At 36.3% G+C, this 15,937-nt stretch overlaps 1 protein-coding gene across 1 annotated transcript in view; it reads right to left on the reverse strand.

The window, feature by feature from the left end:
• Window positions 1–7,229: 7,229 nt before the first annotated feature.
• The window catches only part of LOC125821036 (uncharacterized), an 8,902-nt gene continuing 194 nt past the window's right edge, over window positions 7,230–15,937 (reverse strand). Inside the window, exons 2-3 of the mRNA XM_049500466.1 lie at window positions 12,404–12,800; window positions 7,230–7,714 (exon numbers count right to left, since the gene is read on the reverse strand). Of these exons, the coding sequence (XP_049356423.1) occupies window positions 7,438–7,714; window positions 12,404–12,800 (674 nt within the window). The 3' untranslated portion in view covers window positions 7,230–7,437. The remainder of the gene's footprint in view (window positions 7,715–12,403; window positions 12,801–15,937) is intronic.

The raw sequence follows: 15,937 nt of genomic DNA on the forward strand, positions 1-15,937 counted from the left end.
AGTCCTAAGTCCAAATTAGGCCTTGAAAGTTTAGAGAAGATCTGAAGTCTACATATTTTTTTATATTTACGAGCAACATCTATGGAGTGTTGATGAAACCAAAGGCCACATATGAAGCTCGTAGATCAACTTAATAAATAGGAAAAAATAGACTGAGATTTAAGAGTTAGGCTTACGACTCGTAAACCCTTTTATGGGTCGTAAATCATCTTTAGAGACATGATTTTCACTTGAATAGTACAAGCTGAATCTATGGATCATAAACACGTTCATGGGTCGTAAATGGCTCAGTGGACCAAAGTCCTGTGTTGCTCCCAATTGCACATACAAGTGTACGTGGTCGCGCAAGTAATATAGTGGCTCTAAAAGAGCTACATTATCGAACCCAAAGGACTTTTCGATTAACTATTTTACTAAATTATACTAGTCTAATTATTAATTCATGCGTAGCAAAGAGTTTAATTTATATTTGAAAACTAAGAATTAGGGGCGTCAAAAATGAACCCAACTATAGGTAACCGGCCCAACCCACCCATAATTTTAAGGGTTGGGCTCAAGATAATTTGAATTGGGTTCAATCTCAATTCATCAAGTCTTCACTCATTTTAAGAGAATCCTCAATTGAGCCCAATTTAATCTCCAATTTCAACCTGTTTTAAGACCTTTTATTTTCATTGATGTAATGTATGTTACTATATTGAAGGTATGAATTACTAACTACTTTATATCTTTTAGGATTTATCTATCCATTTGTAACTTCTTTTTTAAAATTTTCTTGAGTTGAAATTCAAATTGTGGTTATAAAACTTAAATAACAAATATTAAAATTATAGAGATTAAGCGGGTCAAATTGGACGGGTCAAGACCCAACCCGCTTTTAAGCCCATTTGATCCCAAAGTAAACTTGGGTGGGTCAGAACCCAACCCAATTTCTATTTCAACCCATTTTAATATCTCCAATTTCAACCCAACCCACCCATTTGACACATCTACTAAGAATGCAAGAATAAAATAATAAATTTACTTATATTAAGTGGAATAATTCCAGGGATGCAGAGGTTTCATGTACACCTCATGCATGAATTAACTACGGTTATCAAGTTATTGATTTAGAGGGTTGATTTTATGATCATGATCTCTCGACCTCTAATCGCCTACTCCAATTGACTGTCTAACTACATCGTTGAGCGGGGATAGACAGAACTTAATTGGCGAACATTTATATTTCATCATGTTTCGTAACTAAGCCCGGTGTTCGTTCGGGTGTCAATCTTGAACATGAATCTGAACAAGTGATATGCAAGAGAGATTGAGCTCTTTGTATTCTTTGGCCTATCTACCTCTTCGTCTCTCGAGTTCAAGAATAAACAATATATTTATCTCTATGGTGATCAAGCATGAAATACTAAAACAAAAATACAAAAGTAATTTAACAATAACCAACATTAATTCAAAACAATTGATGTTCAATAACTATCCGTATTTACAGCCCCATAAAAGGTCTTTTGCTACTAATGTCTAACAAAAGAAGAAAAAGAAACCTAAAGTATGACAACTTTGTATTTGATTGATATCATTCCATAATAATTGTTCTTATGGAGTATTTATAGATCTAGAAAATCTTAAATAAAAAAATTGAGTCAAAAACAAATTGGGAACCCAAAACCAAAATAAATTGGTTCCGTGTTAAACTGTAGCCGCCTCCACAATTAACAATTTGCACCTCTTCCTTCACTTGCTGCCACGTGGACAATGTGATTGTGCTACTTCAAATTAAATTCTTTTGTCAACAGCAATTTTTATATTTTATATATTATATATTATTATATTCAATTTAATTTATTAAGTTGTCTGCTTGATTTTCTTCAATAATCTTTCATCTTTAATTCGTTTTGGCCCCAAATCTCTTCATCTTCATATCAATTTAATCCTACAAATAAAATATACTATTTAGCACAATCCATAAAATTCATGCTAAAAAGGGACAAATACAAATATTAAATGTGAAACAAATAATGATTAAAAATATTTATTTTTGGCCTCACATACCACATTTACGACTCGTAGATGGATCTACGTTCCGTAAAAGGGTCTCGTAGAATCAATGTTCAAAAACTCAGAAATTTACTTTGATTTCTATGGCAGGGATATACAATCCGGAGAAGGAACCACGGATTGTAGATGCCCTCATAGAAGCTCCCGATGTCAGTTTCTAGGCAAGAATGTTTTACCTAAACTATATCGTTTTAACCTATTCTAAGTGGGTATAAGGAAAAATTATTGACCTAAACCCTCCCCTCTCATGCATAACTTCCAAAATTAAATTCCTCTTTATTCAAGAATCATCTCAAGCAGAAACTAGGGTTCCTCTCTTCAAGCTTAAGTTCAAGGTTTCAAGCTATGCTTCCATTTCAAGTATGTGTAATTTCATAAATGGGTATTTTATCACCCATTGAGTCCCAAAGAAACCTCAATTCCTTAGTCTATGATTTCTACAAAAATCTAAGATTTTATGATTAGCATGTATTTTCAATGTAATTTGGTTCTTTCTAAATAACCTTCACTTGCATAATTTTACTTATAATTTCGTATTGTTAAATATATTTCATGAACCCTCAGAGTTAAAGTATTTTCATGTCTCAAATTTATGATCTTTCATATGTATGTTTCAGATTATTAGATTTCATAAATTTAAGATGCTTTCAAATAAAGTATCTTCCAGCATGATTATCAATTTATCAACACGCATGACTTACTCAATTGATTATCAGTTTATCAGTATAATTCAATATTATCATATTATTACTGTTTTATATTATTTGCATGTTTTCGTAGGAAGTTTACTGCATCGAGCGGACCTTGGGATAAAGGCTCACCTATTAGTTGAGGAATGAGACTTTTAGTAGCAATTTTTATGTCCCAGAAGTATGTGTCACCATAGGATTTTTAGGGTCACCCATTAGTTGAGGCCTGACTCCTTATTTTTTTACTTAAATTAGCTTAGTGGATCCACATTAACTCAGACCAACCTTTATATCTTGGGGAAATGAGTATTAGACCTTTTTGACGAGGGTTAAACATCAAACTCTATATAGTAACTTATATGGTTATATGTCGGTCTTAGTATCTTCCACAGTTCAGTTTTTTAGTTATTGCATGACCAAACATTCAGTCATTTAAGTACATTTTTTAAAATCAGAAATTCATGTTATTTACTTGGTCAATGCATCAACTTATGTCATTTCAGTCCAGCATACTCAATTATTATTTTATCATGTATGTCTCACATACTCAGTACATTTGAAGTACTAACCGCATACTTTCTTCCTATATTATTTAATAATATTAGTTCAGATGTTCAACTTCCAGTTGCAATTAGTACAAATTTCTGGTCAGCTCAATAGTACGTGTTGGTGAGTCCTCATCTTTCGAGGGCGATCTTATTACTTCATTCGATATTTCTATGTTTGTTTCAAACATTTATAATTAGCTAAGGGTTTGTCCTAGCAAATCACCTTAGTAGATGGTTTTAGATAGTTGGTTTAGTTTCAACTTATATTTTATTCAGACATTTATCTATTTGATTTTTCATAAACTATTTCAATTTTAGTTCTGCATTAGTATTTCAGTTATCTTCAGATATTTGCTTGTGTATACTCTAGTGTCATGCTAGACCATTAGGTTAGCTTGGGGTCACGTGTGGCTCTAAGCACCGTGTTACGATTAGGGGTAGTCTCGAATCGTGACAAACTTGATATCAGAGCATCTGGTTCAAGTGTCCTTGTCTAAAAGTCGCGTTAAGCAGAATTTTGTTCATGGGTGTAAATCATGTCACATCTATTATTAGGAGGCTATGAAACATTTCAGGAAATACTTCACTTCATTCATATTCTCATCGTGTGAAAGAATGTGAACTCTAATCAACTTATCTCTAAGTTGTACTCTACACGTTTACAAAATCATGCCTCCCGGAAGAGCGTACCTCAGAAGGAACATGAATGGGGCCTAACCAGCACCACCAACTCCTATAGAACCATTGGCTAAGCAAGTCTCTCATGCCAAGGTTAGGGCTGCTTTCCAAGTACTAGCCCAGACCATGACTTCTAAGGACAATTGGCATGTTGAGGCCCTATCCAATTCCGAATGGAAATACAAACGTAGCTAGAGTCAGGAGTTTCACTCTGATGAACCTTAATTAGTTTCACGTTTCGAAGGTGGAGGAGGATCCACAAGAGTTGATTGAAGGCATCCAGAAGATTACTAAGATTATGGGTGTCACTCCAGTTGAGAGTGGAGACTTTGCCGCTTACTAGCTGAAAAGAGTGGCTCAGATTTGGTACAAACATCGGAAATATGATAGGGCTATTAATGTAGACCTAGTGGTTTGGGAAAAGTTTGAGGTTGCATTTCTGGATAGGTTCTTTCCACTTGAGTTGAGGGAAGTTAAAGTCCAGGAGTTCATCAATCTGAAGCAAGGGAATAAGATAGTGAAGAAGTATTCTTTGAAGTTTACTCAACTCTCTAAGTATTCTCCAACTATGGTGGTCGACTCTGGGGGCGCATGAGTAAGTTTGTCTCTGGTGAAAAAAAGACTGTGGTGAAAGAGTGTAGGATTGCGATGTTGATTAAGGAGAGATATTTCTTTTTTTTTGATGACTCATGCCCAACAGATCGAAGAAGAGAAAGTTAATGAAAGTGTTAGGGAAAACAAGAAGGCTAAAACAGACAGTGTGGACTACTTTCATTAAAAATGAGGCGGTGGTAATTGCTTTTAGTTTCGTCAGAAGTATTCAGGTCCAATTCTATCCTTTGATAGTGGCCTAGTGCCCATGTTTAGATATGATTCTCTAAGTCCTATGGCAGTGTCACTAGTAGTCGCACTTTCCAACTTGTCAGAAGGGTTATAAGAACCACCCAGGAGAATGTATGGCCGATAGTGATGGATGTTTCAGGTGTGGCAAGACAAGTAATAGATTGAGGGATTGTCCATCGGCCTCAGGTAAGGGCAAGTATGTTCTTTGATGAGTCAGAGATTTTGACTCATTTAGGGCTTTGTTTTTATAGTAGAAGTGTCCTCAAATGCCTATTTTATGCTCTAAATTGATGTTAAAGTGTTGATTTGCAGCTATGAAGGCTAAGGAGCAAGGCAAGGACATTACTGGGCAAAAAGGAACTAACAAGCTGAAGAAGTGAAGAAAAGTGATCTTGGTGATCCCCAAGACCACTCGGCGAACCGCCGAGTGGCTCCGTAGCTCGCCTAAAGTTCTAGCGTGCCAGCCCGGGTGAAGAACCAACTTGGCGATAGGAATGGGCAGTCGGCGAATCACCGAATGACTTCGCGATGACAACCTTGATCACCCAAAGTTACAGAACCTGGAGGACTGGTGGCCAATACAAATTGGCGATGGAAGGGAGCGAAGGGCGGATCGCCGACCTATTCGGCGAGGCGCAACTTATTCCGCCCAATGACCTTTCAGGCCAAAAATTGGGCAACTATAAATTGAAATTTTAAATGAAATTTGAGGGTGCTCTTCCAGAGTTTTGATCCCCAAGTTAGAGAGTTAGAATTTTCTCTTAGTTTTTGAGTTTCCATAGTAGACTTTGAAGATTTCTAAGCTTAATTTTGAGGATTTGCAAGTGGGTTTTTGAACTTAATCAATTTGGAGCATTGTAAAAGCTTGGAGACTTTTACCTAGCTGATGGCTAATCTAGTTGGTAATTGTTTTTATCTTTTTATGATGCTTAGTTAAAACCCCAATTCTTGGGGTGTGATCATGTGATTATGGGTTGAATTAGCTTATGGGTATTGTTATTTACTGATTTAAATGCTTAATTGAAGTGGATTTAATCATTAGCTGTGTTTTAATCTATGAATTGTAGTTGCAATTGCAATTCTAAATTAGAGTTCTGGGCTTGCTTGAGAAAGAGGTTTTAGAACCAAAGCTTTTGATTAATGATTGTAGTTGTTGGGTTGATTATGGGTTCAACTCGAGAGAGTGAATCCTAAACTCGATTCTACCTATCTAGTTTGAGAAAGTAGATGTATCAAGATTTTGAGCTGTTTATATTGATAAGCTTGTTGAGGTTCGAGAGAACTCACTTGAATCGTAGTAGCTGTTCGAGAGAAAGCTATTGCACTTATAGTCTAGCCTACCCACTCAGATTTAGCAATTCGTTAGTAATTTCCATATAGCGAAATTAGCCTATAATCGATCATATCCCGAGAATTCCTCTCCATATTGTTGTTTTCCCTATTTTTCGTATTTGTTTTAGTTGTTAATTGCAAATCAAAACCCCCCATCTAACATTCGTTGTCAACCCCTTAGACTTGCTTGTATGTTTTCGATAATTTCTATTCCTATAACTGCTTAGATCACATTTGTACTTCGTGGGTTCGACACCAACTCTTCGTTGAATTTTATACTAGATAACGATCGTCTACACCTAGAATTGGAAGTGGTGTAATCTGAGCGTTAATCATTCTTCAGCAGACTCAGCCTGTCGCTTTAGCAGCTCCAGTAGGTCGCCCGATTTAGTAGGGTACTTCATCTACTACTAGTGGTGGACAACGCCAGAACATGCTTAATGCTCTTCAAACTTAATCGAAGGATTCCCTGAAATTATTTTTTACATGTTATATTAACATATTCCTATCAGATGAAATTAATACTTTTTTTCTTTAATCAAACCTGCTCCAAACCAACATACTCAACTTTATAATAAAGCATGTAAAGTATTTCATTTGTTCATCACAAAAATAGCAAAATAAGTTATTATTTTATTTGTTCTTTTTTGGTTTGTATTTGCTCATAACAGGATTAATTTTATGAGCCAATCAGCAACCTCAGTTTTATTTTTTGTTGTTCTCGAGAAGATGATTCTCCTTCCTCTAATTTTTCCAGAATTAACACTACATGACCATCCAATTAGTAAAAATGGATTACAAGAATGAAGCAATCAACTGGGAATTTTGTTTCTACATAAATAGTTGAATACAATTACAAATAAATTGAGTAATACTATCTCATATCATCAGCATCTGTGAATTAATTGTGAATGAGAATGATATATGAGTGGAAAAAAATCATAGCCGAAGTGGAGGTACACGTGCACCCGTTAACTTCGAAAAAGATCATGTGTATATATGTATATCTATTTTGAGAAAATGATAGAAAGTAGGATATAATTGACAGTGCACCCATGAGGAGCATATGAGGGCCCTTGTGTCGTTGGTACAAGTCAGAGGAAATTATATTAGCACTCTGTAAGAAATCAAGTACCATTGGCATGTCAAGCATGCAATCTTAGTGTACAAATGAAACTTGTGAGGGGGAAATTTCAACTAGACTAATACAATAATTACAACTATACTTTATTCCCTTAATTTCACACATACATATATACAGTACCACACACCCAATTGTTTACTAAACTCTCTTATACGTCCAGTAATTTCATCAAGAAAACGAACTCGACATTTGGGGAAGTCTTGGGTTGAGGCCAATTTGCCCCTTCTGGCACTTTGATGATTCTGAAGCCTTGTCCTATATACAGTTTTGTGGCTCCAGGGTTGCTAGTGTCACAATGTAAAGCAATTGCACGGCATCCCCAGTTCCTGGCTTGTGCCTCCGCTTTCATTATGAGCTTTTTTGCTATCCCTTTTCGACGGTATCTTCTCCGTACCGCAACATTTGATATATACGCAATCCCTTTCCTGTAAAAATGATTCATGTTCATCACGGTCATCAAGAAAAAAGTTGTTCATGTTTTGCTTATGATAGAAATCATATTCAATCCGTAACACTTAAGTTAAGAACTATAGGTCTCCATGTGGGTGCCCTTGCTTATTTTTTAGTCACAACGGTGGTGTCCAGACCAACTTGCTCAGCATTTAAATATCCCCTTGCATACCTGCTACCACCCACCAATACAAGTACCAATTGACTCTTCCCATCAAGACTTAGGCAGATGAAAAGAAATCACCTAATATTTTTGTCGCTACTGAAATTTGAACCCAAGTCTCCAAGGTTAACATCCACTTGATTCGTCACTAGGCCACACACTATTGGGTGTTCATCAAGTGGTTGTTTAGCTATCAGTATGGGACTGATACACCTCAATGGCTTCATTAACTTTACATCGAGTGAATGTTATGTCAATATTCTATGACTGCAAAAATGCACATATAGAAGGTAGAACACTAGAATGGTCAAAGCTCATCTCCGAAATCCATTACCAAGTTTATATTTCTTAATTATGTTCTTTATCCATGCCATTTATTTCCTCAAAAGGAGTAACCGCTACTTATAACTAAGACAAACAACCCGCAACAAACACTGTAAACTCTCTTGCAAGCAAGAAGAGTACTGGCTATTTGAGTTGCCAAAGAGCTACTTGCTTAGAGGTTGTTTGGATTGACTTAAAAGTTGGTCAAACCTACTTTTAAGTCAGTTGTTGACTTCTAGAAGTGTTTGGCAATATAAAAAATAACTTAAAATAAATTAGGAAGTGTTTGGCAAGGTTAAAAATGACTTAAAATAAGTTTTAAATGACTTAAAATAAGTCAAAAACCAAAAGTAGGGGGAGTTTTATTTTTGGACTTAAAAGTCATTTCAGTTTGACTTTTTATTTATGACTTAAAAGCTACTTTTTAGTATTATAATATAAGTTTTCTGCAAAATTATCCCATATCTTGTCATAAAAAAAAAAAAAAAAATTATCCCATATCTTTAGGAATAAATCTATCTTTGCCCTCTAAATACAACTCTGAGCATCAGTTGTCCTTTATGTTTGCAAAACTTGAGCACATATCATCCCTGAAACATAATCTGAGCAGCATTCGTCCTTTAAGTTTGCAAAACTTGAGCACGTATAGTCCCTCAAATATAATCTGAGCATCATAATTCACACTTCAATTTTGCAAAACTTGAGCACATATAGTCTTAATGTTAGGAAATTAAGATTTCTCTAGAAACTCCTAAATTGTATATATTTGTAGCAGACAAGTCTTATCGAACATTCACTTCGAAGTTGCAAATGTGGCACACATCAGATTTTGGAAGAACAAATGGCTAGGCTATTCCACTTTTCAAGTTGAATACCCAAATTTGTTCACTATAGCACAAGATCCCAATCAAGTCATTACTACATACATGGAAGGGGCCAACTGGAGTTAAAATTCAGAAGAGGCATTTATGATTGGGAAATAATTGAGTTGCTAGATCTTTATGCAAGACTGCAGTAAAGCAAACTTAACCTTCAGGCTGTGGATTGAATTAAATGGGGGAATTATGGTGGAGGTATCTACACAGGTTCCGGTAATCATATGATTAACGGCTGGCCTTGGAAACTCATTTGGAGAACCAAGCTGTCCCTAAGGTTATTTGTTTCACCTGGACAGCTTTATATGAGGCTTGCCTCACCTGGGATAGTCTGATATAAAGGAACTACCAGTTTCTAACAGATGCTACAAGTGCTAAAAGGAAACTGGATGTTTGGGTATACCAACAGAGATAGAATTAAACATAAGGATATCCGAGATAGGTGGGGGTGACTTTGGTGGAGGACAAGATGCGGGAAGTGAGGTTGAGAAAGTTTGGGGATGTGATGAGGAGATGTACAGATGCCACAGTGTGAGGTGCGAGAAGTTGGTTATGGATGGATTCAGGTGATGTAGAGGTAGACCAAAGAAATATTGGGGAAAGGTGATTAGACAGGACATGACATTGTTGCAGCTTACTGAGGACATGACCTTATAGATAGGAAGGTGTGGAGGACACGCATAACAGTAGAAGGTTAGTATGTACGAGCGCGTACCTTCTAGTAGATAGGAGTGCCTTCTCTTGTGCCCTTACTGGTAGTCGTAGAATTACTCTTGTAGTTTCTTGTTCTTCGATTTATGTGACTATCTATTATTTCGTGTAGTTTCTTTGTAGTATTATTTTGTTATAATATTCCTATGTTACTGTGTGCTGTTTTTGTTACTATTTACTGTCTATGTACTTCACTACTTCTATTATGTCTGTTCCTAGTCTGTCTTTGTCTTGAGCTGGGGGTCTATTGGAAACAACCTTTTTACATCACCTTTGAGGTAGAAGTAAGGTTTACGTACACACTACCCTCCCAGACCCAACTGTGTGGGACTACACAGGGTATGTTGTTGTTGTTAGTGTTGTTAGATTGTCTTCTACAACACTTGAAGACAACAGAATAGGTTTCACATTTCTGAGTCAGTCTCTTTGTCAGTAAAAAGAGAGTGCACCACAGTAACTGAAAAGTTCTTAATCTCCAAAGTTTCTACATTTCAAAGTAACCTCAAATATGGTCATCATAACTTAAATCCTTACCTCGTAGCTATCCTATTGCTATGTATCATGAGTTTGTCAGATCATCTCTAAAATGACCTATCAACAATACTAAAGTTGGAAAGTTGATTCGGCAGTATCTGTGAATCATAAAAGCAGTAGCTTTAGATAGTCGGACACCAATTTGTTAACCCTTTAAGACAGTCATTCATCCAGATGATAACTCAAAAATCTAAATAGCTAACTACTTATTCTATGACATAGATCTACAGCCAATTTCTGCCAGCTTGATTTATTGATTAGTACTATGGAATGGGAAGAAGAATCACTTCACTCAATAAGCAAAAGAGGGAGTATTGTTGAAGATTAAGAGCAAGCCTTAATGGAGGTATCCAAGGAGACTCAAACTCTCTGGGGAAAATGTGATCAAGATGAAGTATGGGGAGCTGGATTGTTGGGTTACTAACTACTGAGGAGGTCAAGAACCCCTATGGTGTGACATATGGAAATCTATTAAAGCTTTGCGGCCTTTCATAAAGAGACACGCTGTCATCAGACTACATAATGGTAACAAATTAATCTTTTGGAAAGATAAATGGCTGGGCAGCAGGAGTTTGCAAGATATATTTCCTGACCTGTTTGCTCTGGCTCAACACCAGAATAAGACAGTGGTTGAGATGTGGTCATCTCAAGATTGGAAGTTGTCCGTCAGGAGATTGATGAATGATTGGAAAATACCCAGACTGGCTGAACTCTATAAGCATCTGGAAACATTCCAAGGCAACAGAATGGACAAGATTGCTTGTGGTGGACTGGACTCAACAAGTGCCTGTATAAGGTCAACTCAGGTTATAAGATCATGAATATGACAGAGTCATGGACCTTCAACTAATCTTGGAAGCATATCTGGAAAGTTAAGACTTAAGATACCCCATAAGGTTGCTTGCGTTATATGGCTGTGCTAACACATGAAAATCTGATAAAGAGAGGCATTTCTTTAGCCTCAAACTGCTGCCTAAGTGGGCCTGAAGCTGAAACAATGGAAAACCTATTTCTGCATTGCAGAATTACAGATCAGCTATGGAAGATTTTTCTCAATCTCAGAGGCATCTCTGGGACAACACCTAGTAAGATTGTTGACAATCTTTTTAGCTGAGAAGGAGGCTGTAATTGGGGCAAGGACCAGAAACTATTGGAGGATCATTCTAGTTTGCATATGGTGGACCATATGGAGAGAAGGGAATGCCAGATGTTTTGAGGATAAGAGTAGCACAATACAGAAGATCAAGCATAACTGTGTTCTGTTATTTTGTTTTTGGTGTACATAGAGCTTTTCTGAAGATACAGAAGCAATCCTAGAAGTTTCCTATTCATATTATGATCGTATTCGCTTCAGTTTTTTTCTTTTTGTTACTTTTCCTTTTAATTTTTCTTTTGTAAAGGGGTTTTTCAGTACTACCTAAGTACTGGTTTACAAAGTTGTCTTTTTTAAAACTTATTACAAAGTTGTTACTTGTTCAAAAGAAGAAAGAGAGAGAGTGTTGTTGAGGAATGGAACAGAAAGAACACTTCATAAGGCTCCATCAGGAATTTCCATGACTGAAAGTCTGTACAGGTCAAGGATCAACTCCAAATAGCATCAGTGTATTGAATATCTTGACAGACGGTATTTTGTATTCCATATTTCCATACAGGAAAAAACTAATTTACAATCCTTAAGCATTTAAAGAACCTGAACATGCCTAAACTGGTATTGTTCTTTGGAATTATGACCAATTAGAAAGCTCTAGAGATTCCTTAACAACATGACCCTAGACAAATTGAACAGTAATTTTTTTAATCTGGAAGAATATAGAAATGCAAGCACTGCAACACGATTCAAACTGACTTTTTAAAACAAATTTGAATCCACTTGACCACCTTTCCAACTCGCAACCTTTTTTAAATTGTATATGGAGTAGTAATTTGTAATGGTTTACCTTCCAACATGATGTTGAATGAGTCTGATAGTAATGATTAGCAAGAAACTAGCCTTTTATGAAAGAGCCATTTATTAAAATATCTCCAGATTCCTGACTAGAATCCAAGACACAACTGACCTTCTCTGCCGCAATGGTCCTTTTCTCGGAAGGAAATCAGCGACAGTATCCACGGTCAATATTCCAGTCACGTAACCCTTGTTGAGACTTAATCGTCCATCAAATCCTCCAAGTTTGAGTTCTTCTGTACCTAATAAGCAAGCCTCTTCATCTCTGCTGCCAACAACAGCAACAAGACAATTTCTCTGGCATCCATTTGGGATGGAGAATCCAAAAAGCATTGCTATCAGCCTGTCAATTCTTAACACAAAATTTAGAGGGAAAGAGTATTCAGGGAAGAAGGAGCTGCAGTGAGTCTCAGCCACTTCCCAGCAGTCCTCTAACCTGACCTTCCTAACATAAACCTCAGGTGATACAGTTGGAAAAAGCTCAGCAACTTGACTGGCCCTACATAAACCTGTTAGAGAAAAGAAACCACTCAATTAGACATAGAAGAATACGATAATCCTAAATTACATGGCAAAACCAATTGAGAATAATGTAACACAAAAAAAGGCACAAGATATTGCACCTCCCTGAGTAACTTGCATCAGTTGCACTACATAGATATTCTTTCCATTTCTAAAATAAATAAATGCGGGGAAATGGACCAGGCTCAAGCTGACACCTGGTCACGTTTCATCAAGTCATCCTTTCCCATTACAAGACAAAGCTTAAGGAGATTTTTCACATGACCATACTATAAATACTCCCAATTGATGAGATGGGACACTATTGCAACTCTGACACAGTCATAATTTTTTTTTGTGAGAAAGAACTCTGACACAGTCATAATAATTCCACATTTATTGTAGCATAACTTCACCATTAGAGCCCTCCTTGAGGATATTCCACAGAGCTTTCTGTTTACAGGCTACTCATATACTCATCAAGGACCCGGCATAATCATCCACCCAATGGCACTTGTAACATTAGCAAAGAACTATAACCCATTTGATTTTTCTTATGTTTCATTCTTAGCTTATGAAACTCCTAGAAATCTTCAGGGTAGTCCATTCTCCAGCACTGCGAAGTGCTGACTAATGCCAAATTCAGTAACATCAAAGAGTTCTGGCTGTTTTTAATCCAAAGTTCTTAGTCCTCTTGCGAAATAAATTTCTAAGATTACTTTTACTGGGCAAGAAAAAGGAATAAAGTTTCCAAGATTACTATATGCTAGCCGTCAATCATCACATTTGTGTATGTGCTGGTCTTTAGAAATTTATAATTAACACTGGAAGGTTCACCCAATATGTCAGAAGCCAACTAAGTGCCCATTTGGTCATGGATAGTTTTCACTTTTTTCTGTAATATTATTCCAGAAAATTGTTTGGACATAGAATTGTTACAACTTTATGGAATTCGGAAAACTCCAAAAGGCTATTTTCACAATTTTCATTCCAAATGACTCGCAAAAATCCAAAAACAACTCCAATCCATATTCATGTCCAAACACAACTCCAATTTTCAAATACAATTTTCAACTTGAATAACAAATACAACTTCTTTCCAAAGTTCACCATTCTTATGTCCAAATGCGCACTAAGGCAAGCATTCCCCGAAGTTGCAAAGGGACTTCCATAGGAGCTGATACAGAAAAACCTTTTGTGTAAGATTCAAAATGGTGAATTGAGGTAGACTATAATCCATGCCCGCCAAGCCAAGCTAAGGGGTTCAAGAGCTTCTCATCAAGTCACTACGTCGGGGGCTTGGAATGAAGGTTTGAGGCCCAATAACATGCTCTTCACACTTCAAGGAAGCTCAAGTACACATCTTTAGTCTATACTCTCCTTATCATGAAGATGGGGCACTTGAAGCTCATGGAAGGTCGACACACGATGACTTCAAGTTTTTTTGTTTTTTTTTGATAACCGAGAAATCCGTCCGTGACCCGCCCTTCGGACTAATCACAGCCTTCTAAACTCGGTGGATAATGGGCCCGCCCCGCTACCCTTCTCCACTTAAATACCAGGCTTCGCTTTGCATGGTGTGGGGCTTGAACCTGCGACCTAAGCCACTAATCCTCCACCTTTTGCCACTTGAGCTAGGCCTTTGGGGCACCTTCAAGATTTGAAAGATAGCTTGGATGGAAGATTCCACTTGAAAGACTACTTAGACCACAGAGAAAGAGGTCACTTATGCAAAAGTGGCTATTCTTAAGATACAAGTCATCATGCCTAAGAAGACTAAGAAGATTATTATTTCATTAAGCATAGGCTATAAAAGTGGAGAATAGCTCCTTTAGACTTGGATTATGTTGGATGATATGAAAATTTACTTGAATAATGATGCTCTTGAGAGAGTCAGGGTAAGGCAATTGTTGCTTGACTTTATTTGATAGATTGCTTGCAAGAGGAAATGATTCTTCTTAAGAGTTCATCATATGGTATAGGTGTTTGTTGGATTTCATTTATTGGGGGTTTTAGCTTTCGATAGCTATTGTTGTCAATTGATTCGTATCTTGTTTTCGACTAGATGGATGATCCTCTAGTCGTTTTGCTTGTGTTTGAAAGAAAAAGCTAGCCAAGGAGATGTTCTCTAGAGTAGTTCGTCCTCTAACAAAGGATACAAAACTCTTCAAGTGTCTGTCTCCTGTTTCATTTAATTGTGAGATTATTCTAGCTTCCCCATATTCAGGTGTGTAACTGATACAATGAGCAAGAAGTTAACAAAGATTTGTCCTAGAAAAGTCAGCTGGTAAGCAAGTTCAACTCTTACAAATGAATTTTGGGCATAATTAGTAACCTATCCTAAATGTTTAGGAGTCTTTTGGTTTGAATACAATTTCTGATGAGATTAGTTACGATGGAATAAGTTATATTGGAATTAATTATAATGAGATTAGTTATGCTGAGATTTTTTTTTTTTGATTTGTCGTATTCAAAATATTAGTCTCTAATTTTAAGAACAAGTTATATTTAAGGGAAAAGGGTTCGAAATATATCTGAACTTTGACCGAAATTGTTGTAACAATCCTAAACTTTGAGCAGGACCTATTACCCATGCACTATTTAATTATGTATTTTAAAGGTATATATGTGTCCACGTGGACAAGTTACTATTTATAATGATGCAATATTTATGATGTTCACATGGACACATATATACCTTTAAAATACACTATTATCTAGTGCAGGGGTAAAAGATCCTTCCCAAAGTTTGGAATTGTTGTAGCAATTTTCAGTCAAAGTTTGGATATATTTCATCCAGTTTTCCCTATATTTAAAGGGATACTTTGTCATTAACCTATTTTATCCCGGGATTACTATACCACCCAAGGAAGGATAGCTTATCCCAACACTAATTATTAATCACAGGATAAGTATCCGGACTTACCAACCAAACAATAAATTAAATGAGACTATAATTTTAATCACAGAACTATTTAGTGTTATCTTCCCCCCTTTAAGGTTTAGTTAAGATAATTTAGCAGTAGCAAGTTTTTGCTTCTTTTATCAAAACAAGTAGAAAGAAAATAAAGAGAGAGTATGAGAACTGTTAGGCACATAACAAAAACAATCAAGTGTTAATGATTTAGATAGTAATAGTAATAGT

This window comes from Solanum verrucosum, unplaced genomic scaffold (genome assembly GCF_900185275.1).
Source record: "Solanum verrucosum unplaced genomic scaffold, falcon-dt-bn FXZP01000050.1, whole genome shotgun sequence".
In the NCBI taxonomy this organism is placed as follows: domain Eukaryota; kingdom Viridiplantae; phylum Streptophyta; class Magnoliopsida; order Solanales; family Solanaceae; genus Solanum; species Solanum verrucosum.